This window comes from Drosophila willistoni (assembly GCF_018902025.1).
Source record: "Drosophila willistoni isolate 14030-0811.24 chromosome 2L unlocalized genomic scaffold, UCI_dwil_1.1 Seg168, whole genome shotgun sequence".
Taxonomy (NCBI): Eukaryota; Metazoa; Arthropoda; class Insecta; order Diptera; family Drosophilidae; genus Drosophila; species Drosophila willistoni.
This window is the reverse complement of record NW_025814047.1, coordinates 6,500,866-6,524,685: the sequence shown is the minus strand read 5'-3', so window position 1 is coordinate 6,524,685 and position 23,820 is coordinate 6,500,866. Positions and strand designations below refer to the sequence as shown.

The 23,820-nt window shown below is 36.7% G+C and overlaps 1 protein-coding gene across 1 annotated transcript; it reads left to right on the top strand.

Annotated features, from left to right (window-relative positions):
- Positions 1–6,221: 6,221 nt before the first annotated feature.
- LOC6640770 lies at positions 6,222–23,020 on the top strand. Its single transcript, XM_023175048.2, has 7 exons — positions 6,222–6,903; positions 8,968–9,231; positions 10,388–10,683; positions 15,227–15,350; positions 15,494–16,159; positions 18,960–19,446; positions 22,064–23,020. Exons 1-7 carry the CDS (start codon positions 6,504–6,506, stop codon positions 22,839–22,841), a joined length of 3,015 nt encoding a protein of 1,004 aa, XP_023030816.1. The 5' UTR covers positions 6,222–6,503; the 3' UTR covers positions 22,842–23,020.
- Positions 23,021–23,820: the final 800 nt, after the last annotated feature.

Genomic DNA, 23,820 nt, shown 5'->3' with positions numbered 1-23,820 from the left:
GTAAAATGAAGTTTTTCACCTTTGACTTGGCTTATGTCGCATTAAATCTTATAGAAATATTTTTAGCATTTGAATTATTTTATTGCCACTTGAGTTGTTTTTATTCTAACATATCTGAAACGTTTCTTGTGGGAGTTTAATGCTATCTAAAAGAGTTTTAGATAGCTGAAAGAATTTTCGTGTAAGAGAGGAGCCTTACCAATAGCGTAAGAGAGGTTCCACTGTATTTTTTATTTTATTATATGTAACAGTCAATAATCCCCATTCCATTAAATTAAATTTCAGAAAACTTCTTTGAAGTTACTGCAAATACTTTACTAACTTCCACTGACCCTTTTGATGGTTTTTCAAAATTGTTACTAAAAGTTTTCAGCTGGCAAATAACTAAAATTATTTATGCATCTTTATAGAAGAACTTTAGCAGAGTTAAATATTGATTATAATATTGTAAATTGTTTTTAGTTGTTGTTTTCTTGTGGTAATTTTCATCTTAGAATGCACAAAGAACACCTTTGGCTGGTTCTTTTCTTTCTGTTATTTGTTTTGGTCGGTTTAATATTCCATTTAACTTGGTCACTTTGTAGCGGTGGCAAAGGGGGCAAAAGGGAAGCCTTCATTAGCCGTTAAAAGTGACTTTTAAATTTGCGTCTAATTATTGTGCATTTGCTGGCATTTTTCTTTTCCCATTTTTCTTATTTGTTTTTTTTTTTGGTTTATTTTGTTTGTTAATGCTGGTAAACGTTGCATTTTGCGCCCTTTTTAATGAGTTTTTTGTTTCCAGGTTGTTGTTGTTGTTGCTGCTATTGTTGTTGTAGTCTGTCGACTGTTTCACCAAAGTTTACACGCTCGACCAGAAGGCTATGACGGACTGACTGACTGACTGAATGCCTTCCTGTCTGTCGTAGAGGAGTGAAAATGCTTGACTGCTTGACTTGCACTTGAGGCACTTGAAAAACTAATCAGGAGCAAGTTTTACCTCGGCCTTAGCGTTGTTACATCTTGCCATCTTCCACTTTCGTCCTGTTTTAGTACTTCTGGCCAAGTCTTTACAACATAATTAAGATTGTTGCCAGCCAGTTGAGTGCGTTTAATGAGCACCCCCCCTTCGCCCTGAAAAGTTACCTCAGCTTCGTTTGTTTTCTTGGCCAAAGTTTGTTTCTTTTTTCTTTCTGCTGCTACATTTTTTCGGGGTTAGCCAAGATTTAGCCAGGCTTGGCTCGTTACTTATCTGGCTTATTTCCTTTCAGTGCACTTTTGTATTGTGTGTGCATTAACATGGTCATTATAACGGGCTATATCCCAGTGGACTGCATCTAATGTCCATTTGCCGCGCCTGGGCAAAAGTTTCTCGTACTTTCTTGGCTTTATTTACTTGTTTTTTTTTTCTTTCTTGTTTTTCTGTTTCTTCATTATGAATTATGTACGCCTGTTGGGCTCTCAAGTGTTTTCCTTCCTGCCCGCCACTGTTGCTGCGCTCAATTGCATAATAATGTTTCAGCGTTCTGCTTCTGTTGTTCACATCCTTTATGTATACATACATATATATACATATATATATAAGTATATGTATCTGCGGCTTTATCTTGATCTGCATTTTGTACTGTTGCTGTTGCTTCTTCACACCTTTTTGTGGCCATAAAACTAACTCACACTTGTTATACTATATATATATATATACTTTTGCTTTAGCTAAATGTGTTAAAAGTTCCGTTCGTTGTGTACGCCTCACTGCTCTGGTGGAAAAACCGGAAAATCCTCCGCCGCTTTTCATCTTGTCGCATTTAATTTTCATTATAGCCACTTGACTGCACACACCACATTATGCCACTTTACCCACTCTACCTCTCTTATGCTCTTTCTGCCAGTGTATGTGTGTGTGTGTGTGTATTCTACTGTTTGTTATTGCTCTTGTTGTTGCTGTATTGCTGTGAGCTTATAAATAATTTTTAGCTTATTAGTGTACAAGTATGAGTTTCTCTGTCTTTTTGTTGCCTTTTTTTCTTTTGTCTCCTGCACAAGTATCTGTTTAATTTCCCACTCTCCCCTCACACTCTCTGTCTCGCTTTGCAGTCATTGACACCAGAAAAGTATGCTATGAAAAAAAATACATTAAAATGCTGAGAATTTAACATTTAATTACAATTTAATTGGCCTTTGTTATTCGATTGTCTAATGGCTGCAACAATTGACTCTAAATTGACTGTTTTTATGCCATCGACTGATATTTAAATACACTACCAAAAATATGGTTATATGACAAATTAGGCGAATACAACTCACATTGAAGAAAAGTAAATAAATGAATAAATAAATAGTACAGTAGAGAATAAAGAAAGAAGATTGCTTGTTAGTAAATTGTTTGATGTGGTAATACAGGGATATGGTTAATATAAATAAAGATAGTAATCTTTGACCTTAATATCATCCACAAATTGGGTTCCCTTTGAATTAATAAGGCAATGATTAAAAACAACAATAAAGTTCTTAACATATAGATAAGAGGGTTCATTCGGAGGACATGCAATCAAAGAGTTAAATATCCTTTGGTTATAATATATTCCTCGATGCAAAGCATTCTTAATAGACAATTTTTGAGTCACATAGCATAATCAGGTTTACGAAAAGGTACTATTCAGCTTAATACATCCTCTAGGATCAAAGTTCGCCTTTTTTCATAGCCCTATACCTGTTTATGACTGGAAGTAGGTTGTGGCTTATTTTAACAAAATTATAATTAATGTTATACATATCCGGGAGCGAGCAGCCTTCCACTGAGCTTATTATTCTACACACGCTAATTATACTCTTGTGCTTACAAGTGATAATATGGTTTATTGAGTAATTATAACAGCAAATAGGTAATTAATTGAACTTTGCAATATATTATTCTTAAATTTAGCACAGAACTAGCACGTACAACTTCATTTATTAATAGCTCAACCGAGTTTTAGCACAGTTCATCGCCATTTCTGCATCATTTTTGCCTCAAGTTCGATCCCTTATACATTTATTATTAAAATAATTATGCTGATGAGACAACTTTATATTTTATAAAATACCGTCATACAGATAACTTGTTCTGATTTTAGTGACTCTCCTCTAGCCTGCTCAACAATGAAATATAAATATAAATCACGATTAATTCTTAACTTCTTTATATTAGACTAACAGTGTTGATGACGCTGATTTAATATGTCTACTCAAAAAGTTATAAAGTGATTTCACTCTAAAGTTGGACTAGAGTATTTCAACTTCGTTGCTAAAAACAAAATTTTCTTTTATAGTTTTTGTCCCCCAAATCGACATGGCAAGAATCGCAGCTTTGACTCCCCAACTGTCTGGCTTTGTTGTTGCAGTTGTTCACAGTTGGCCATGAAAGTTGCCAGGGGCGACCAAAAGTCAGCTTAGATCAAATTTCAACCCTTTCCAATTGGTTGATATGTAAAAGTGAACTATTTAATTGGCAGTCAACTTGGAGACTGGTGAAAACCATTTTTAAATCTACTGTGGACAATCCGCTCATTTGGTATTTAGCTGTTGAGTTTGTTTTGTTGCTGTTGCTGTTGCTGTGGGTGCTAAATGTCAGCAATGCAATTAAATTTGGAACCAAGCTGACAGCGAGATGGCTAAGAAGGAGCCACAACAGAGGAGAATAGATGGAGATGGGGTATATAAAAAGCAGGACACTTTGCTTGGCGCGTTATAAAATTATGAAGCAAAATTGGATTTAAAAACAGACAAAACAAGCAGAAGAGAGGCAGAGGGAGAGAAAGGAAGATGGAGCTGGAGCGCCATTAGTGCCATTTTGCTTGGCTCCTCATCTGTGGCTGTGGCTGAGCTCTGGCTCTGTGCTCGGGCCGGGCTAGCTGCATTTGATGAGTTGAAAATTGTAATTAAACTGCGTTTGTTGTCATTGCATTTAAAAATAATAATAATAAATAATGCATAACGAGACAAAAGCAACTTAAGCACAAAGGAAATGAATGGAAATGAAGGCAACAACAGTCAGCAACAGCAACGGCAACGGCAGCAAAAGCTGCCAAGACCCAACAGAAAAGTTGTTATAAGTATTTAACTATTGAAACTTTTTCCTTCATCAAATGAGCAGATAGATAGAAAGGCAGAGTGAGAGTGAGAATTGCGAACTGAAAGCAACTGAAGCTAAAGTGAAAGAAAAGGTGCCTGAAAAGGGTTTTGCTTCGTGTGTTTTTTGTTGATTTTTTCAAGGCTTTAATTAAAGTGAAATGCAAACATTTCAATTAAGAAACCGGTCAACACCCCCGTCCTTTAAATCCAAAACCTCCGTGCCCCATCTAAACTGATTTCAATCTGACTAAAAGGGATAACTTCCGGCAGACATTTTGCCATTTGCCATTTGCCTTTTGCCTCTTGCTTTCTGCATTTGCTGTCCTGTGCTCCTTGTGGTCCTTTCCTTGCCTTGAATTCAATTGAGTTTAGTGGAGAGTTGAGTTGCGTTGCGTGTGGCGTGGAACCATCAAAAGTTCACAATTAAAAGGGCATTGCCATTGCCCTCGATTGACATTAATTTTGCATTAGCCTTAGCTCATACACCAACCAACCAAAGTTGCCCGCAAATTAAATTATGCACTCCACTCGTAAAAAAAAGAAGGAAGAAGGACAAAACAAAATCCAAGACAAGTAGCCAAGTGGCCAAGTGGCCGAGTGTTGGGCCATTGTTAGTAGTAGTTTCCGGTTTTAGCTGCCGGCTTATTTTATTTTCCAATTAAGTAAATTGCCAAAGAGCCAGACGCCTTGGCTTTTAATATTCAAGAGGGGCAATAGAAAAATCACCCAGAAGGACTAAAGAAAAATTGTTCTTGGCTTTGCTTGGTTTATGTCCTTGATACACACACACACACATATAATTCAATGTCTAAATATGGTAAGAGTATTAGGCCTCTCAAGCAGTTCGTTTCGTCAGCTTCATTACGATTATGGACTTTGATGTGTTCAGTTAGACATGTGGGGATTACGCCTACGCTTTGCTAGACTAACTCTCTTTTATTCTCTCTGTCTGTGTGTCTGTTCATCTATCTGCCTGTCTATCAATCTGACGCATTCAATTTGTATTATTACAAGAGTTGCCTCAATTCAAACCTCATAGATATATATCGACTTTTTCGTATTGTTATCATTCTCATGTAAGACCTCTTAATGGGCTTAATCGATAATGTGCGATGTGATGAGCCTATTGTTGGCATTGTTGGCGGATTAAATGAAGCTTGAGCCTCTACATATACATACATACATATATACACAGAGAGGAAAAGACATTTAGCAGTTGAAATGGAGTAGAAGAAAACTCATATAAATATATAAGTGCTTTAAAAGTTTAATAGGCATCTTTTTAAGCATTATGCTTTTTCGTATGTTTTTATTTGCTTTATGTGAAATTGAATATAGTTAAGAACTTCTTCTATAAGGAAAATTCAAGGAAAATTCATGATTATTTCTTGAGAGTAAGTTTATAGAGAATATCTAACAAGAAGCTTGTTTGACTTTTGTAATTTTGTTAGGGACAATTAATAGTTTATCCCTCTTGAAATTTGATCGTAGACTAAGACTTATGTATATCAGCTCAGAGTAAGCCTTTATACTAACATTTTTTTAGTGCCATCTGTAAATTTAAGATATTTTCTGTTAAATTGATAATTGTTACTTATAAAACAAAATAATTTAAGTTAAATGGTTTAAATTTTAAACCCTTTTACTATTAAATAGAATCTATTACCTCCAGACATAAATAAATTAATTGCATTGTGATTTTAATGCGTATTTACTGGCTGACTGACCGTAAATAGATGGGCTCCTTAAAGACTTTGCTAATTAGATTAAGTGAAGTGACAAATTTTTCATTTCATTTTCACTTTGTGCAGGTACGAAGTGGCAGTTGCTGGAGACAGAAAAGCCAGAGCTTAGAGTTTGGTGGGCGCTTAACCTACTCCAGAGTGCACTTCAACAGCAACGAGGCAGCAAAAGCAACAGCACCAGCAGCAGCAACAAAATACAATGAATAGCAACAAGAACTGCAACAACTGGAACTGCAACAACTACAACACATATAAATGTTTTCAATTACAGGAGGCAGAAGAAGGCGTGGCGACGGAAAGTAAACTGGCACAACAACTTTAAAAGTACAAAAAAAACCCAAGCAAGAACAATGCTAAATGCCACGTCAGCAACACTAACACAGCAGCAACAGCAACAGCAGCAACAGTAGTTGCAGCAGAAACAAGTCAACAACAGCTTAAACAATAATAATAAGCCAAAAGGTACTCTCAACCAGAAGGAAAGCAGGAAAAGTGATACACAGTTTAAACTAGGAAACGAGACGGAATGAAGTGAAATCTTTTATTTTTTTTGTGCTAGAATTAGCCAGACTAGGTATGTAAAAAAAAAGAAGTAAAATGCCGAGAATGGGTAGAAAACTTTGAAATGTCTCAAGTACAAATGCCATTGACCATTACGAAGTCATATCGAACATGTCCGACATTGAGAAGGCCCTACAAATCAAGCAACATCAGCTGCATCACAATCACAATGAACTTGATGAAGATGGCCAAGATGCTGATGCCGATGCTGATGGTGATGGCGATAACGATGATGAGGCTACTACCATGGCCGTTTCTCATACAGGACTAAAGAACAACAAATCTCGAGGAGCAGCAGCAGGAGTTACATCTATATCAAGGACTCGACGTTGTCTAGGGCAACTGCTAAAGCTAGTTCTATCCACACCAGGCTTGGTACTCCTGGTCATTGGATATTCCATAATGGGAGCTCTCATCTTTCCACTACTTGAAGCTCCTCAGGATCTAAGTAAATCAGCGGCCATAGCCAAGAGTCGAGAGGATTGCCTGCGTGAATTGTGGATCATAACGGGTAAGTTAAAAGTAAATTTTTGTTTTTTGCTCATTCATCGCAATTTTCATGCTTCACTTGTCACACTTAACTATCTCGTCTGTGTGCGTGTGCATAAATTTATTTTTGCCGCATTCTCCCATCATAAATTTCCTGATTACGTTTCACGCTTGATTTGATTGCAAATTGCCAAAATAATTGCACTTTAAAGAGAGTTATCCACAGGAGGGTGAGGTGGAAGTGGAGAGTCACCAAAAATAAATATTTTAATTGCGTCCCGTCAGCGTAAACAATGAAAATTGAATTTCCAATTTGTACCACCTTTTTCCACCCCTCAAGCAAATTGAATAATAACAAAATATTTGCATAGCCAAAAACATTCGTTTATATGCCGCTGGAATATAATTTTTGGGCATAAAAGTGACCAAAATAGATTTTTTTTTTTGCCTTTGCTGTTCATTTATTTAGTTTGTTGCTGCTCTGCGACATAGTTATTGAGATTTATTTAATATTAATTACTTTTGTCGCGCCCATCTGCCAATGGCATGCAAAATGAACTGACTTTGTTGTTGTTGTAGTTGGTAATAGGTAAAAGAAATACAAATGACGCACGTGTGCATATTAGAGCTAATGTCTATTTAATTAAAAATTTCACTTCATAAATAAACTTAATTAATTTGAGCGCATTCTGTGACACCTGGCGTATGATTAATATGAAAACTACGCTGCCGTGTGACTAAATGAATCTCAACGATTTAATAATTCACAATTTTCACGAGTGAAAGTTTTTTTGCCTTTTTTTGACACAATTAAAACGTGCGAGATAATGCCATAGAATAAACTTTAATTACAAATTGCACATTTGAGTGCGATTTTTGTTGAAACAAATGGTGGAAGTCTTGGAATGGAGTAGTTAAGGTTGTCTGGCATTTTTTGTACCCTACTTCATTTGTTTAGTTCAAAAATATTAAACAGTTACGAGTGCTATATTAAGTTTTTCAATAAATTTACCTTACCAAGTTTCTTGAAGCTTTAGCTAAAGAAAAATTCAATAGTAATTTGTCAGTTTTTAAGAAACAACTGTCTCGGCCTTTTCAAGTAACAACTGTCTCATCCTTTTGGTTGTAACTATATTCATTATAAAAACCATCCATTCTTATAGTAAATATTTGATTAAAGGTTTTTTTACCCTAATGAAGATAGTTTTTTACTATTTAAAAATTAATAATAATATTGATCTCATAGAGTTAACTTTTTGGTCAACATTCTAAGCTCTTCATAAAATTTAAACTACAACAATTTAAATAAGAAGCTTTAAATTTAAAGCTCATTAGACAGACCAATAATTCTATCTCCATTTATTTCTAAGCAACATGGTTATTTGTCTATATTTTACATAAAATGTCATCTCGATAAACTTCTGAAAACTTCAAATTTAAGGCTCATTTGACTGAGAAATTAATCTGTTAGATTTTACCCTTTCAAGACTTCTTATTTCATTTCATTTCATAGAGTCACGAAGGAATGTATCCACTTGGCAATGGATATAAATTCCAAGAGTTTCATTTGAATAGAGCATTTGATTCAAAATGCACATAAAAGAAACAACTTAGAATTGAGATTCTCAAGTCTGGCCCAAGGGCAGAGGGTATCGAATTTAGAAGGCGTAGCAGACAGGTCGTGTTTTCGTGTTGTTAACAAGCAAACCTTTCTGCTTTTACTCTCGGCTTTCTGCAATATGCCAGACATTTGGCCAAAATCAATGGTTTGTACGATTTCATCCCCCCAAGAGCTTCTTGGCAAATGCTAACAGCAAGTGTCAAGTGTCAATGTTCACAAAGAGATTTGAGTTCACTCCCCAATACCTGGGGGCGGCATCTTTGCCAAACCCCCCAAACCTCGATTCCAACACCCATCATCTTGGCTCGTTAGACAGCACTTGAGAGAGGTTAAAATGCATTTAGCATGAAATTGCATAATTACCAGAGCAAAAGGATTTTTGCTTCTTCATCTTGTCCTCCATGTCCTTCATTTCGAGTGGCTTAATGTTCTTTCCTTTCTTTTTTTTCCTTTTTACACTTGCAGAGAAACTGAACGTTCTCTACGAACGCAACTGGACAATGCTGGTGCATGAACAATTGCGTCGTTTCGAGGGTTCCATTGTGGCAGCCACCAGACAAGGTGGCGGAGGGGCAGGCGCTGGAGGTGCTGGTCCGGGTGGCGCTTTATCAGGTGGCGGCAGTGCCAGCGCCTTGGGACATTTTGGTTATGATTCTAGCACACTCGATCCCCAGTCATGGACATTCAGCGAGGCTTTACTCTATTCGGTCACTGTAATAACGACAATTGGTAAGTTGTGGCTCTCTGGTTTTCCTTTTTGCTTTCGCTTTCACAGCTGCCAGTGTCACAGGAGCTAAGCTATTTATCTTCGACTTAGTTACTTATTATTATGATTTCGAGGGGCAGCTATTAAATTTATTGCCAAATGGTTATTCCGGCCTTCTGTGGCCTGTGGATAAATTGTGGAGTTTGTAATAACTGCAAATATTTACATTGCTGTGGGCCACAAAAGGCAAATACGCCCCCTTCGAAAATGTAAACTAAGCTACAGCAATAGCAACCACACCGCATCCGCATTCACATTTCCTCTCCCCCAAAAAACAGAAGCAACAGTATGTGTGTATTATGTATACGCCTAGTTTAACAAGTCAAAATATTTGCATATGTTAAGATAATAGAAAGAGCGTGCGAAGAGTCTAAGCGGGGTTGGCAATGCGAATGGTTCAACAAAACTAACTATATTTTATGCTCCCTTTAAACATGTATGTATATATAGGCCAACCATGAAATATCCTTAAAGTAGATTATTATTAGCCTGGCAAAAGAAGATTAAATTTGAAATCCAAAAATTACAAGGAAATTTTATTAACAAATTTAATGAATACTTTGGCCTACACTCAACGAAAACAAAAATATAATCGAAAAAGAAATATTAGTTTAAAGAAGATTAGAAGATTTTTTAAGGAATATTAAGGAAGTATTCTAAAACTAGAAACTTTACATAAACTAACTTGAGTTCATTTCCAGTATTTCAATCAGAGTCGAAATGTTTTTCAAGTACACAGTTCAGAGTTTTGGCCAAGTTATAGTTGAATTTATTCAAAAATGCAAAATGCAAGCGCTTATGTCTTCTCAAAAAGAAATCCATTTTTGCACTACTTGAAAATGTATAAATTTATTGAAATTTTGAGTTACATTTTGTTAAGTGTAACAAAAAGGCAAAGTCAGCTGGGATAAGAAATTCATCTTTTAAATTACATGAAATAGCTTTTGTTTTGCCTGACAGCACAAACATATGGAAAATTGTAAAGCGAGCTAGAGCCAAAGAAAGCAAGAAAATGAGAGAAAAAGCGAGGATAGTTTTTCCTTATGAAAATAAATATTTTATCTCAATTCCTTTTGTGTCTTCGTTTTTTCCCTCTTCTCCGTGCTGCTGTTTAACCAGGTCATGGCAGTCTGACACCGCGCACTGCAGCCGGAAAGTTGGCAACAATTTTCTATGCACTCATTGGGGTACCCCTAATGCTGATGTGTCTGTCCAGTTTGGGTTCATTGTTAGCCGAGGGATTGCAATGTACTTATGTGAAAATCTGTTGTCAGTTGCAAAAAAGAAGGGTAAAATCAGCGACACCAACAACAGCAGCAACATCAGGAGGAATATCATCATCCGAGGTGGCCACGACAGCAATGACAAAACGTCGCCATGCAACAAAAGGAGGAACACCAACAGCTGGTAATGGGGTAAGTTAAACATGGCGTATGATTGATATTATTTAACTGTATGCAACAGCTGTTGCATTACATTACATCAAAAAGAAAGCAAGTTCATCATGATGATGACATTTTGATGGATTTTAATTCGATTGCCAAATGGCTGAACATCCCGAAAAGAGAAAAAAAAAGACGAGATGAGAAATGTTGCCTTCGAAAAAGCCAAAAGTATTTACTGTGTATATTTCTGCTTCTTACTGAATTTTTCTTGGCAAGAACTTTTAAAGAACTTTCTCCAGAGAACATTGTTTCAGTGTCCAAAACAAACAAGGACAAAAAAAAAGAAAAAACTTTCACTAGCCACTCGCAGTTTTTATGCTCGAACTTTTTGCCAGTTTTCTGCTAAGTGTTTCTTTTCATTCAAGGAGGTGAGGATAGAGTTTTCACAGCATTTTTCGACCAACTGTTGTCGTTGTCGTCGACGTCGTCCAAAACTATTTGAACTTACATTCCAATAAAATTATGCGAGTAAATAAAGCTTTTAAGCACAACAGCAACCAAAAATTAACTGCAAATACAATTTCATAGGTTTTAGTTACTTGAAAATAAATATTTTGCAGCATTCTTTTCTCATCTCTTTGTGTTGTTTTCCTTTTAATTATCTAATTGGCATGTATACGATTTCCATTGTGCATGGGCAAAAATCTATTCTCCTAAAACTCAACTTTTAACTCATATTAAATTAAACACTGTGTTTTGCTAGTATACTTCCTTGTTGTAACCTTGGATGAACAAAAAAAAACTGTTCAAACAATAGGATTTATATTACAAGTTTTAATTAAGAGCCACAGCCTGGGAGTTGAATGGAAACCAAAACGAAAGTTACACGCAGTAAGAAACCTTTCAGATTTTGTAATTGATTTGGGCAACAAATTCGAAATAAACCAAAGAGAATCAGAGACATATCGACTTTGAAAATACCGTGTAACTAGCAGCATTGATTCAATACTATTGAATATATAGATAAATCTCTCATTGATTCTTTTAAAGGGAAATCTACTCTGTTAAGCATTGGTTGACCCTTAATCCTTTTATTTTTTAATAAGACCTAATACTAAGAAGGCAGCTGATGAGTCTACCTAAATATTGACCCTTTTAGTATATCAAGAAAGTTAAAAACAACATTTTTTAAAATTTGATGCTTTCAAGAATTGAAAATCGTCCAAGTTCTAAATTTGCATTTTCTTATATACCTTATCCTCATTAATCTGCCTAATTAAAGAGGACTTTTCTTAATAAAGAGAATAAAGTATAAGTGGACTTTCAGTATTTTTGATTGATAAACGTCAAAATCTTATATTAAAAGCTGTTTCAACAATATTATCATGCCCTTTTTACCCTTTTTCGTACAGGGTATAAAAACAGCAACAAACTTTTTATCCCCTTCAAAAGGTTGCTTGAAAATATATCATAAATAGAAACCTTTTTTTTTTGCGCTACACTTTTTTTGTTGTTTTTTTTTTATGCAAAGTGGTGAAAAAGGGAAGAGAGACAAAAAACAGAGAGGTTCTAGTTGTTTGCATGTTTTGTGCATTCGTGCATAAGTTTTAGTAAGTCATTTGTTGCCTAGCTTGTAATGACATTTCTGTTAAAGTCCAACCTACATATATAGCACAGAAATCTACCATACAAACACCACATGTATGTATATATATTTTATTTGATTTCTGATGTCTAAAGTACGTGATAGCCATGAAAAATGTTGCCTTTAAGGCTTTAAATGGTGGAAAAAAGTTTATATTTTTATTTACATTATGGTAGAGAGTTTTTTGCCAGTTTTTTTTTTGTTTCTGGTTTTTTCTGCTCTCAACTTTTCAATTGCAATTGCTTGTGTTTGTTTTTGCTTGGAAAAATTTCTGTTTAATTGGCAATTTATGGCTGCAACAACAATAAGAAAAACCAACAACAACAAAACCTCAATGAATGAGGTTAAATAAATAAATAAGTCCATTTTGCGGTGTTGGCCAGGCAAGCAAATATACAAACACAAAGATATGGCGAAAAAATTTTCTGCCATTTGACATTTCAAAATAAAGAGAGAGAGAAAAAAAAAAAATGATTTTTAATGAAGCAGCAAAAAGTTTTGGTTTTTGGTTTGGCTTTTCATTTTAGCTGTTGACACTTTAACTGACTGGCAAAGAAAGAGAAAATGGAAAAGAAAAAACACAAAATATTGAAAAGAAAACCCAAACTTCTCAGTTAACACTTTCCGCAACTTGAGTTGAATTTTCGTTGAGTTGGGTTCGCCATTCGCGTTGGCTTTTGCGTTGTCGAAAATGGCCAAGGCATAAATTTAAAGTTGGCCAAGTGGCAAGTGGCTGAAAGAGAGTTACCCAACAAGCTAACTAAGTAAATTAAAACGGAGTGCGAGCCACTTTAATTCACTCTACGGAAAAAAGTTTTGTTTCCATCTCCCCCTCACACTTTTTAGGCTTTTTGTGCCAGTGCAAAATGGCGGCTAAAAAAATTACATGCACAGCCTAAAAGCATGCAATAACTTTTCATTTCCGCTACTTAGTTGCACATACAAATGGAAAAGAGAACACAAAAAACGAACAGAGAAAAAAAGTAACAAAAAGCTGCAAATAAATAAAAAAATAAACAAATTGATTTTTTATTATGCAAATTAGATACGGGTAGACAAAATAAACTCAATTGCAGTTTATTTTGCATCTTTAAAGGTTCAATATTAAGCGAAAATTTTTGATGCAGATTAATGCAATCAAACGAATGAAAGTTTTATTTAAAGACTGCTCCATGTTGCTAGTAAAAACTAAGCTAGTTGCTAGTCTACCAAAAGCATAAAAGCATAAGCAACATATTCCCATTGAAACCTGAGATAATATAAAAGATAAGATAAATAAAAACGTCTGCACTCTTCAGTTTTAGTTTGCAAGTGACACTCGTTTTAAGTGCTTCTTTTTATGGCAGGCTAACCGTTAATATTAAAATAAATTTCAATGGTTTTCTGAATTATACTACTGACAATTGATTTATCTTTAAAGTGCAAAATATCTACAGCCTTAAAGATATATAAATTCTTGGAAATGTATGCTCTACTTTATAAAATTGTAAAAACAATGCAGAGATCTTATGTATTATTTATGGATAACATTCCATTATAAATTCAATGTAGATTTACACAAATTGCTCTTGGCGCAGGGCATAACTTACTTTACGTAGAGTAACAGTGCCTGATGACTATCTGTGGATAGCTCGTGAAGAAAGCCTTTACAGCTAGTTATGCGACTATTTTTTATATGAATGTTAAGATATTTTTATGGAGTTCAAAATTTTCTGTTTTAATGATAATAACAATAATAAAACGAGGTTTTTTTCTCATAAATTTAATAATACTTAGAAGCCCCACGTAAATTTTGAAAGAGTCATGCCTAAATGAAATATGGTACGCAATTCCTAACCTTGGCTAACCTACTTTCTAATGACATTTGACTTTGGACCGAATGGGAAAATATTCGTTGAATTATCGATTATCACCATTTATCTTCAATTGATCGTGATTATTATGATATTAATTAATAATCGATTATTTTCATTTAATAAATTATATAAAATTCAAAGTTTAAGTTATAGTTTGCTTAAAGAAAAAAAGAAATAAAAGAAAGAAAGAATTTCTATAAATAAATTTTATGAGAAACGTGTTGAGAAATCAACGAGGAAAAGTTGACTTCACATTAAGCACTCATCCGTTGTCAAGTTCAATAACCAATGAAAGAACATTAGGGCAATTCAATAGGCTGAACTTAAATGTATTGAATTCTATTTTCATTCGTAAGTTCTTCACGTGGCACTTGCCACCTAGACTGGGTACGAACTTGTTGAACAAGACTTTTACATTTGGCTTTGTTCGCTTGTTTCTCGTTTCTTGGTTTTTTCCGTTTTCGCTTGAGTGAATTTCTTTTCATCGAGCGTATACCCTTTTCATTTGACGACTCATTAGGGCTTAATCCAATTTTATTTGAAGCTTTAACTGTTTGGCCAAAACTGCTCCATGACCATGGCAATTGATAGGGTTTGCGGTTACTGGGCTATACGGTTGAATTATTATCATCATTATCAGCCTCATCATGTTAGCTGCTGACATTTTGCCTTTTTGCAATTATCTGTAGACGTATGTTGGGTTTATGTCCCCCGCTCCATACACACACACATACATACGAATACACCCAACCGCATAACATTTCTCTTGTTTCCGTGTGTGTGTGTGTATGGGAGATATTGCCCTGGCATCTCATGATTTTGCCACATAAACCGCAACGAACATGATGCCAGGACGCTGCTATGGCCGCAAACAGCTTTTCGAGTAAGAACCACGATGACAATATGATGACATTCCAAAGAATGATGATGATGATGATGACTTAGACATGTCACTCAAATATCTAACCCTCAGAATGGACATGCAAATTACAGTTCAAGTTAAAAATAAAGATGTAGTTAATTTCCCCTTATTAAAGTTGATTAACAAAAAGTAATTTCCATTATTTTGTAGGCAAATTGTAAGAATTGCAAATATGATGCGGCCAAATGCAATGAGATGAGTCTTAATAATGAATGCTATGAATATGGCTCGATGATGACAAAGCGTCGTCTGTCACTACAGGAGCAAAATGAAGGTAAGTGAAAGAGAGAGAACGACAAAAAGGAGAGACAATAAAGCATTGTTGAAGTAAGAATTGAAATGTCATTAATCAAATTTAACATGCATGTCCTTGTTCTTGTTCTTTGTTCTCATTGGCAATGCCTTTTTGGTCAGCAGATGCTTGTCAATTGTTGCGCAAGCAGCAGCAACATCACCATCAGCAACAGCAGCAGCAGCAGCAATTTTACCACCAGCAACAGCCAGATGTGATGCTAATGACAACAACAACAACGGGCAATACATTGCTGAAATATGCACCGCAACAACAACAGCAGCAGCAGCAATTAACAACAGCAACTCTACCGCGACAGCACCATCATCAGCAGCAGCAGCAACAGAATTTTGTTGCTGTACCCACTAGCCTGCTGCGTTTCAGTGCTGCTCCAACAATGCCTGTGCCAACTGGATCGGCTACCGCTATTGCTCCTCCTCCATTGCCACCGTTATCATCATCAAGCAATTGTTATGGTCCTGCCACGGCAACGATTTACTTTCCATTTGCACCGTCCTCATCATCCGCTTTGGCAACGGCAACGGCAGCAGCAGCAGCAACTCATACGCCTGGCGGCAATTGTCCACAGCCTTTGGTCAAGTATCACACGATACACTTGCAGCCAGCAGCCAGCAACAAACATCAGCATAGACTGTTGACCTCAACGGCAACTCCAACCGAATCAGCATCAGCAGCAGCAGCAGCAATGGCAACGGCAACAGCAAGCACATCAACACTGGAGGCCATAACATTGCCACCACCGCCGGCGTATCAGACATCCAATATTCATAGTAAGTAAATTTCTATTTCAATTATCAATTTGAATTGTTGGCCTAAAAACGATAATTATATTTAAATACAATTAATTGAGTAATTGAATTCGATTTCATGATTTCACAATTTACGTTACGAAATGTAATCAATCATACGCCCCGTTGTCTTTACCCCCAAAAGACCCCAAAAACCAATGCTCAGCTCATTTACGCATTCAATTACATAACAATTTGTTGGTCCTGTGACCATAATCATCATTATCACCAGCTGCAGGAGAAGGAGCAGACACACAAACGGATGGAAGGGGTAGTAGGAGGAGAAGAACGACGACGAGAACGACGAGCTGTTGAGACACATCTTTTACGCCTTACTGTACTTTGGTAGTACTTTTGCCTTCGACACGGCATTGCGAGCATTAAAAACTTTTCAACAACAAGGATAACAGGATAACATGCACTTGAAGCGAAATGTCGACATGTGCGACAGTTTTATTGATGATAATGATGACTTGGCATGAAGTTGAAGACACAGCGACGATGGCGATGTCAGCAAGCTGTCCACAAGTCTGTCTTTTCCTTTTCCATTCCTTCTACCCATATACCACATAAAACCACTTCAGTCCAACAGTCTCGACTCCTTCTCCTCCAATTCCTTCCAGCTGCTTGTGCAACGCATGCAAAACTCATTAAACTGAACAGTTGGCTGACACGTGACATATTTACACAAGTACACAGAGAATACAGTCTATATGTGTGTCTGTGTGTGTGTCATGGTTGCCCTTTTGGAAAATTACTTTTTATTCCGCTACAAATTGCAGCGTGAGATTTGCCAATATGTCAGCTCATCGAACAACTTTTCATTGAAATCCATTATACGTGTTAATTGTAAAGCCAGCACCATCGGCCAAGGACCCATGCCATACATAGTCTAATATGCTGCTTCTCTCTGGGTAGTAGCAGGACTCTCAGCGGCAGACCACACCATTAACGCCAGAGCCAAAGTTGCAACAAAAACCACATTGGCAAAATGACTTTAGGTCTCTCTCTCTTTTTCTATCCCCCTTTTCGTGTCTGTGTGAACTCTCTAATGGAGGTCTTTGTGAACATCTCTTTGGCTCTCTCTCTCGCTATTAGTATGTGTGTGTGTAACTGGAAGCAAGTTTAAGTAAATATTTTCAAATTGGCCATGTCCTGTCCTGACCACATGCCACATCGCGATTTCCACACAGTGAGTTTAAAAAAGGGAAAGATGCCCTAATACTTCCTGCCTGCTGTACTCGGCGGTTTAGCTAGAGCGCTAAACTAGTTGATTGCCTGTCCAGTCTAGACAGTGTAATAGAAAAATTCAAAACAGGACAAGAACTAGTATTGGATTGGTATTTGATTACAAGTTGGGTGCTTTGTGGTGAAAATTAAGTCGTCCTAAAATAAAACGATTCTGTAAGATTATGAACGGATTTATGGAGGGGTGTTTGAGGCTCTGGATACCCCTTAAAATGTCAATGATTAGACATGTTTCTTTTTTATTTTTTTCGCCTGTCATTACGTCAATATATTTATTGAATCTTCAAAATGATCGGGCAATTTTAATCCATTCTTGTGTAATTCATAATCCACTTGCTTTGATTAAAGAAAATTTAAGAGTCGAACCATATGTTACAAATATACATACATACTATATCAAAAAACCGCATCAGAAATAAATATACTTCTGCATCTAAAATTAAAGGTAAGGCAGTTAACTAAATAACAAATCACTTAAACATAAGAGAGAACTGCTTTAAAAAATAAGCATAATAATAATAATCAGAAGAAGTGATATCAGAGAAAAAGTAGAGGAATTCTTAAATAAACATTGGAAATATGTACTTATATTTGATACTTAAACTTATATTTTAAAAATTTGTATGCCGACAACCAAGCATAAAAATGCAACAACAACAACTGATATGTCTCCTTTCATCGGCATCTTTTATCAGCAACAAAGAACGCGAAAAAGTGAAGGTTAACAGAAGGACAAAATGGGATGGATAAAAAGAAAGTTGAAATTGTAGTAAATTTTTTGTGAAAGTCAAACACTTTAACAATAGTAAAAACCTATTTCTTAGATTTGACAAAAAGTGACAGGAACTTAGTATTTGATATTAATCGCCAAAACATGTCCAGAAAGCTTATTTGCTTGGACATTTAATGTGGGAATTTTCGACAGGTATTTTTCCATTTCAAAATGCAAACATTTGCATTCCTTCTCCGTCCATAAGTTCCATTAGTCGCTAACTCCATTTCGTCCACTGTAGATGCCAGATGTCCGATGTGGCCAAAATGTAGCCAAATGTTGCCCGTCTGACATCCTGATTTTGTTTTGCCACTGGCAGCCGCTAATGAAAGTCAACGTTGAAAACTTTTGGCCATGCGGTAGGATGTTTTGGTTTAGAAGGGGGAATTTCTGTGGCGGTAGAGGGGTGATACGGAAGGCTGAAACCTTCTGCAACATTGTTGCATTGTTCGCTTAAACTTTGCAAATGCAAAGCAAATTATTTTGCCATATACAAACACACGCACACACACACACACAATAGTTTTACATACATTCAACAGCAAACTTGCTGCTGCTGTTGCACCTTCTCCCTGTCTCTCTCGAAGCGTGTGGCAGTTAGCGGAAGTTGCTTTTGCCAATTTGGCAGCCAAAAAAGTTTTTTGGCCTCTACTTCTCGTTCAACTGAATAACTTTTGACTTTGTTGTTGTTGGTTAAAAACAAATTTAAATTTACTTAACCTGAAAAATGCATTTAATTCGTGTTTTTTTTTCTCCTTGCAGCTATGAGGCGAGCCAAATTCGTGACCAATCCATTGCCGCATGAGATCAATGCCCTGTTGTTGGCTGGTGGATCGGTATCAGGATTGGGATTGGGTGATTTATCCTGCAGACATGATTTATTGCCAACAGCAACAGGCAACAGCAACATCAACAGCGGCACCGCAACAACAGCAACATATACGCCGCCTTTAGCAGCCGCAGCAGCGACAAGCCCACAACTGTCATCAGGCATTAAGGCAACAACAGTTGGAGCAGCAGCCACAGGGGGAAGTGTGGGCGTTGCAACAACAACAATGTCCGATAACAGTTTTATAGCCGCAGGTGTCTGTGGCAATGTTGCCCCGCCAGCAACCACTACAACAGCCTGCTCCACCACCCCCGCAGCAGCAGCAGCAGCAACATTGTCTGCTCTGCTGAGCTCCAACTCAACTGTTGGCAACGTGGACATCATGGAGGACGAAGATGAGCAGGAACGTGAACGCATGAGGTATGAAATACTTGCGCTAAATGAAAACATTTGTCCGTATTTGTAGTCGTGTAATAAAAGCATTTGCCGATCTTGTTGCAAAATTTTTGGTGGCTAAATCGATTTGAGGCAATCGAAAATTCATCAGTATAGCATCCAAGCACAACATTTATAGAAAATTTACAAGCGTATTTACATACGTAAAAAAAATTACTTATTTATTTAGAACTTCATAGAAAAATACAAGGCAAAAACTTGTATATAGTTAGACCATTATAGATGAACATCTAGTTAAGTTTAAATTTTGATTTTGATTGTTTCATATTTCAACTTTTATAGCCGACTCCAACTCTTTGTTGAATGGTAAACTTTTGCCTTGCCGGAATTTTATCATCATTCAAATTCTTATCTCAGGCGGTTTAATTAACCTTTAAATCGATATTGCATTCGAAACAATACTGAAAATTTGTCGTTAACTGGAAAAAATGTGCTATTCACAGCGAAAATGTAGATAATAAATGATAAACATAAATTATGCAACGGTCAAAAAATTTCCCCACGATCTGGCTAAAAGGTTCTTTGCAGAAATTCAATTTCTCAAAGAACAATTTTTACGCCATTTTTGATCGCTGAGAGCATAAAAAATATAGTTATATGCATTTGAGAAATAGAAAAATTAAATTCTTTAGAAATAGCCTTTAGTTTAACCCGTAAAAGTCAAATTTATAATGTAAAAATTTAAATTTAAAAACTTAACGTAATATATTTTCGCTAACCAAAACTAAAAATTTCCTAAACGGTATTAGAAAATCAACTAAATTATAGTTATATAGTTATATATGTAAGTGAGGAACATGCCCTAAGCGGCATAAAGAAAAATGAATTATTTAGTTATCGGCACGACCTGTTTTACTTTCTTTAAAGCTTTGCTCTTGTTAAGAGAACAAGTCTACACAATACATCATATACATATACTTTTTTGAATAATTCCATAAAGTTTTCTATGAAAATCTCGTTAAATATTTCACAAAAACTCACACACAGGGGGAAACTGTTAATTTTATTTAGCATATTGCACAGAAAGTTTCTGCATGTCGGCTACGTTTTAAATCAACACTTCAAAATGTGTTCTCAGCCTGTACCCCAATGGCCTCCAAAAGCTCCATGGCCATCGACATGGTCCTTCTTCTGCTTCTGCATCCATCCACCTCGAACTTGTGGCCACGTCTGTGGTTTGCCTCGCTTGGCAAGAGTAAAAGCTGCTGCTCCTTACCTCGACTCTATTTTTATTTCATTTTTTCCGCATTTTATTAAATAAAAAAGCGAGCAGCAGCAGCAGAAGCAGCAGCAGCAGCAGCAGCAGTCCGTAATTAATTTTGACAGTGAACCTGTGCACACGGCTGAGAAGAGGGGCCACCCTGTGCGTTGGTGGCTGGCACTGTGGATTTTCTTCTCCAATTTCAATTTCAGCTACCAACCTGCTGCTGCTGCCTGTAATTAATTGTAAGCTGAGCTTCTCGTAGCACTGAATCGGGTCAATTAATTTCATGAGAATTTCATTTGGCCTCTTTCTTCACTTGAGTTTGGTTTTATATGTACAAATACAAGATGTCTGCTTGCCAAAATCAAAACTATCGCAACAAAATGGTCTCTGTCTGATGGCTGTCAAGTGGCTGTCTTGCCCCTTAGTTGGCTTACTTGCCTGCCAGCAAAACGGACAGGGAGTGCATTTGATAAGTGTTTGCCTTCGAGCCAACAATACACACACTCACACGAGTTCAATAAATGTACAGCAAATTGATTTGACCAAGCACACTCGAGACTAGAGCCAACTGCCAGTTCTGCCCAGTCGCACTCCCAGTTGCCAGTCTTGGTCGGGCTATATTCTTTTGACAACTCATTCGCCACTTGAAGCTTTGTTATTTACCCTTTCATTCAAACAAATGTGTCAATGGTTTTGATAAAGTTTCACATATTTGTCACCAAAACATGTTAATCAAAGTCGTGAAAGAATATTCTATCACTTTAAGATACAAAAATTGTAAATTCATTCTCATTCTTTGAAATGTGTTTAAAAGGAATTAAACAAAAGATATAGATTCTTATATTATCTAATGAGTTCCATTCAACAAAAGATATCGATTATTTGATTATCTAATGAGTTCCATTTAGTTTCTTAGATGCAGAGATTTTTTTAGAACTGTTTTTATCAATAAGTAATCATTTTTTTTGAGGAGCTATTACAGGGTAGAATTTATGCCAAGGGGGCAAGTTTCATTACCCATACACAACTTTAACTTGTCTTAAATTCAATAAGCCAAATCTAAATGTTTTGAGATAGAAAGTCCTGTTTTGAAGAAATGTTTTTCAAAACTTACACTTTCAGAATCCAAAACAATAATATTTCTCACCTTCGAACCTCTATTTTAAAGAGTATCCCAGAATTGTAGGGTCAAAGAAAATATTACGAACAATTTTTTATGGATTTATTGATCGAAAAGCCATTGGTTTTTATGACTTCATGTGGTTTAGCGGTTTTTCTCTTTTTTTATGTGTTTTACCTATATTTGGCATATATGTATGTATATATGTTTGTAATTGATAACCTTCTTTTATGGTTTATTTTATACACGTATAGCAACTGCCTCCATGGAACACCATCTAGAGTGCCCTTGATAGCGGCAAACAGCCAGCAGCTGAGTCTAACCCAGCAGCAGCAACAACAACAGCAGCAACACGAGTTCAACGAATTAAAGTCCGGCAATCAGTCACGTCACGCCTCCTCATTACATCGCCACACAATCATGCAGGCTGGTGGTCTCAACCGCAAGACTTTGCTACTAACTCGCCGCTGTCAGCGGCATGCCACAGCAGCGCTTTATGATGCCACAGCCACAAATACGGAGACATCCGACGATGAGGAATACATGCAACACGGCAGCTCCGAGCAATTTGTGTTGAAGAAACTCAAGCGACATCGCATCAGTGAGTCCGATGACGGCGACCTGGATGGAGGACATGCTAACAAGCTCCATGATGTTGATGACGATGACGACTACAGTGATGATGATGATGATGAGGATGCGAATGCTGAGAGGCAACAGGTGCCAATTAGTTTGGTTCTACTGATACTCATGTGCTACATTTGTGTGGGCACTGTGATCTTTGCCCTATGGGAGAACTGGTCACTGGTAGATGGGGCTTACTTTTGTTTTGTTACCCTCTCGACCATTGGCTATGGTGATTTTGTGCCCACACGGAGTTTTAATGGTCCCGAATTGCAACTATATGCCTGCTGTGCTTACCTTCTGCTCGGTCTTGTTCTAGTGGCCATGTCCTTTAGTATACTGGAGACACAATTGATGTGGAAATGTCGTCGAATCGCTGTGCGACTGAAGTTGACCAAATCGGAGTGACACGAGGCGGGCGAATGAAAGCAAGCCGAAAACCCAACTACTTATATATATAATACACACTCACACACACAACAGAAAAGTAAACCCAATCAACAGTAGAGAAAATAAACTATGTACATTATGCCGAGTTGGAGGAAAATTCAAGTGAATTTGTGTAAATAAATGGAATTTTGCAAATTTGAGAAATTGTACATGGCATTTGCCGTCTAACTTCCCTTCCCTTCCCTTCATCCAGCCAATCCCGCCTTTGGCTTTTTGCCCATAGATAAAAACACTTTTGGGAAATTTGATCTCGTACGTTGTTGGCATGCCAAAATTTAACACCATTCACATACGAACACACACACCCACACACACACACACATACACACTCATACACTCAGTATATATGTCAGGGCCTAGCCTGGACTGTCAATGAATGTCAGGTCTACTGCTGGTCGAGGAGGAGAGACACTCAAAGAGAAAGTGGAGAGGCAGAGATACAAGCAGAAACATAGCTCTGCTAATAGTTTATGACAGTTTTGTGTAGCATATTTATGGGCGATTTGGCTTGCTGTTAATGTTTGTCCATTGCCATTGTTGTTGTTCCTGTTGCTGTTGTTGTTCGAAAGTGGAAATCAATACAAATATATTCCATGATGGCATCATGGAAATGATCCCCCATATTAATCAAGCTAATCACATTAACATATATTATTACCATCAAATAAAATGCCAAATGTATATTTGTCTTAATTTGCCCTAAGAACTCAACATATTTCCGCTACTTTAGTCAGACACACACCCACACACAAAAGTCTCTGGCTTATCCTCTCGTGAAAGCATCAAATTTCAAACCAGGCACCAGACACACGTAGCAGGATGTCGCAGTGTACTGTGAGAGTAGCAAAACCCTCAACCGTTCATCATCTTTCCAAAGCATTGAGCGCATACAAAGTATGTTTAGAGTAGCGCATAAATTTCAAAGTGCCACGCGTCA

Excerpts from the sequence above, each read along its gene's own strand:
- LOC6640770 (XM_023175048.2), top strand. The coding sequence starts at position 6,504 with ATGTCCGACATTGAGAAGGCCCTACAAATCAAGCAACATCAGCTGCAT. Across the intron at positions 9,232-10,387 it reads CACTGTAATAACGACAATTG|GTCATGGCAGTCTGACACCG; the intron begins GTAAGTTGTGGC and ends CTGTTTAACCAG. Across the intron at positions 19,447-22,063 it reads CAGGAACGTGAACGCATGAG|CAACTGCCTCCATGGAACAC; the intron begins GTATGAAATACT and ends ATACACGTATAG.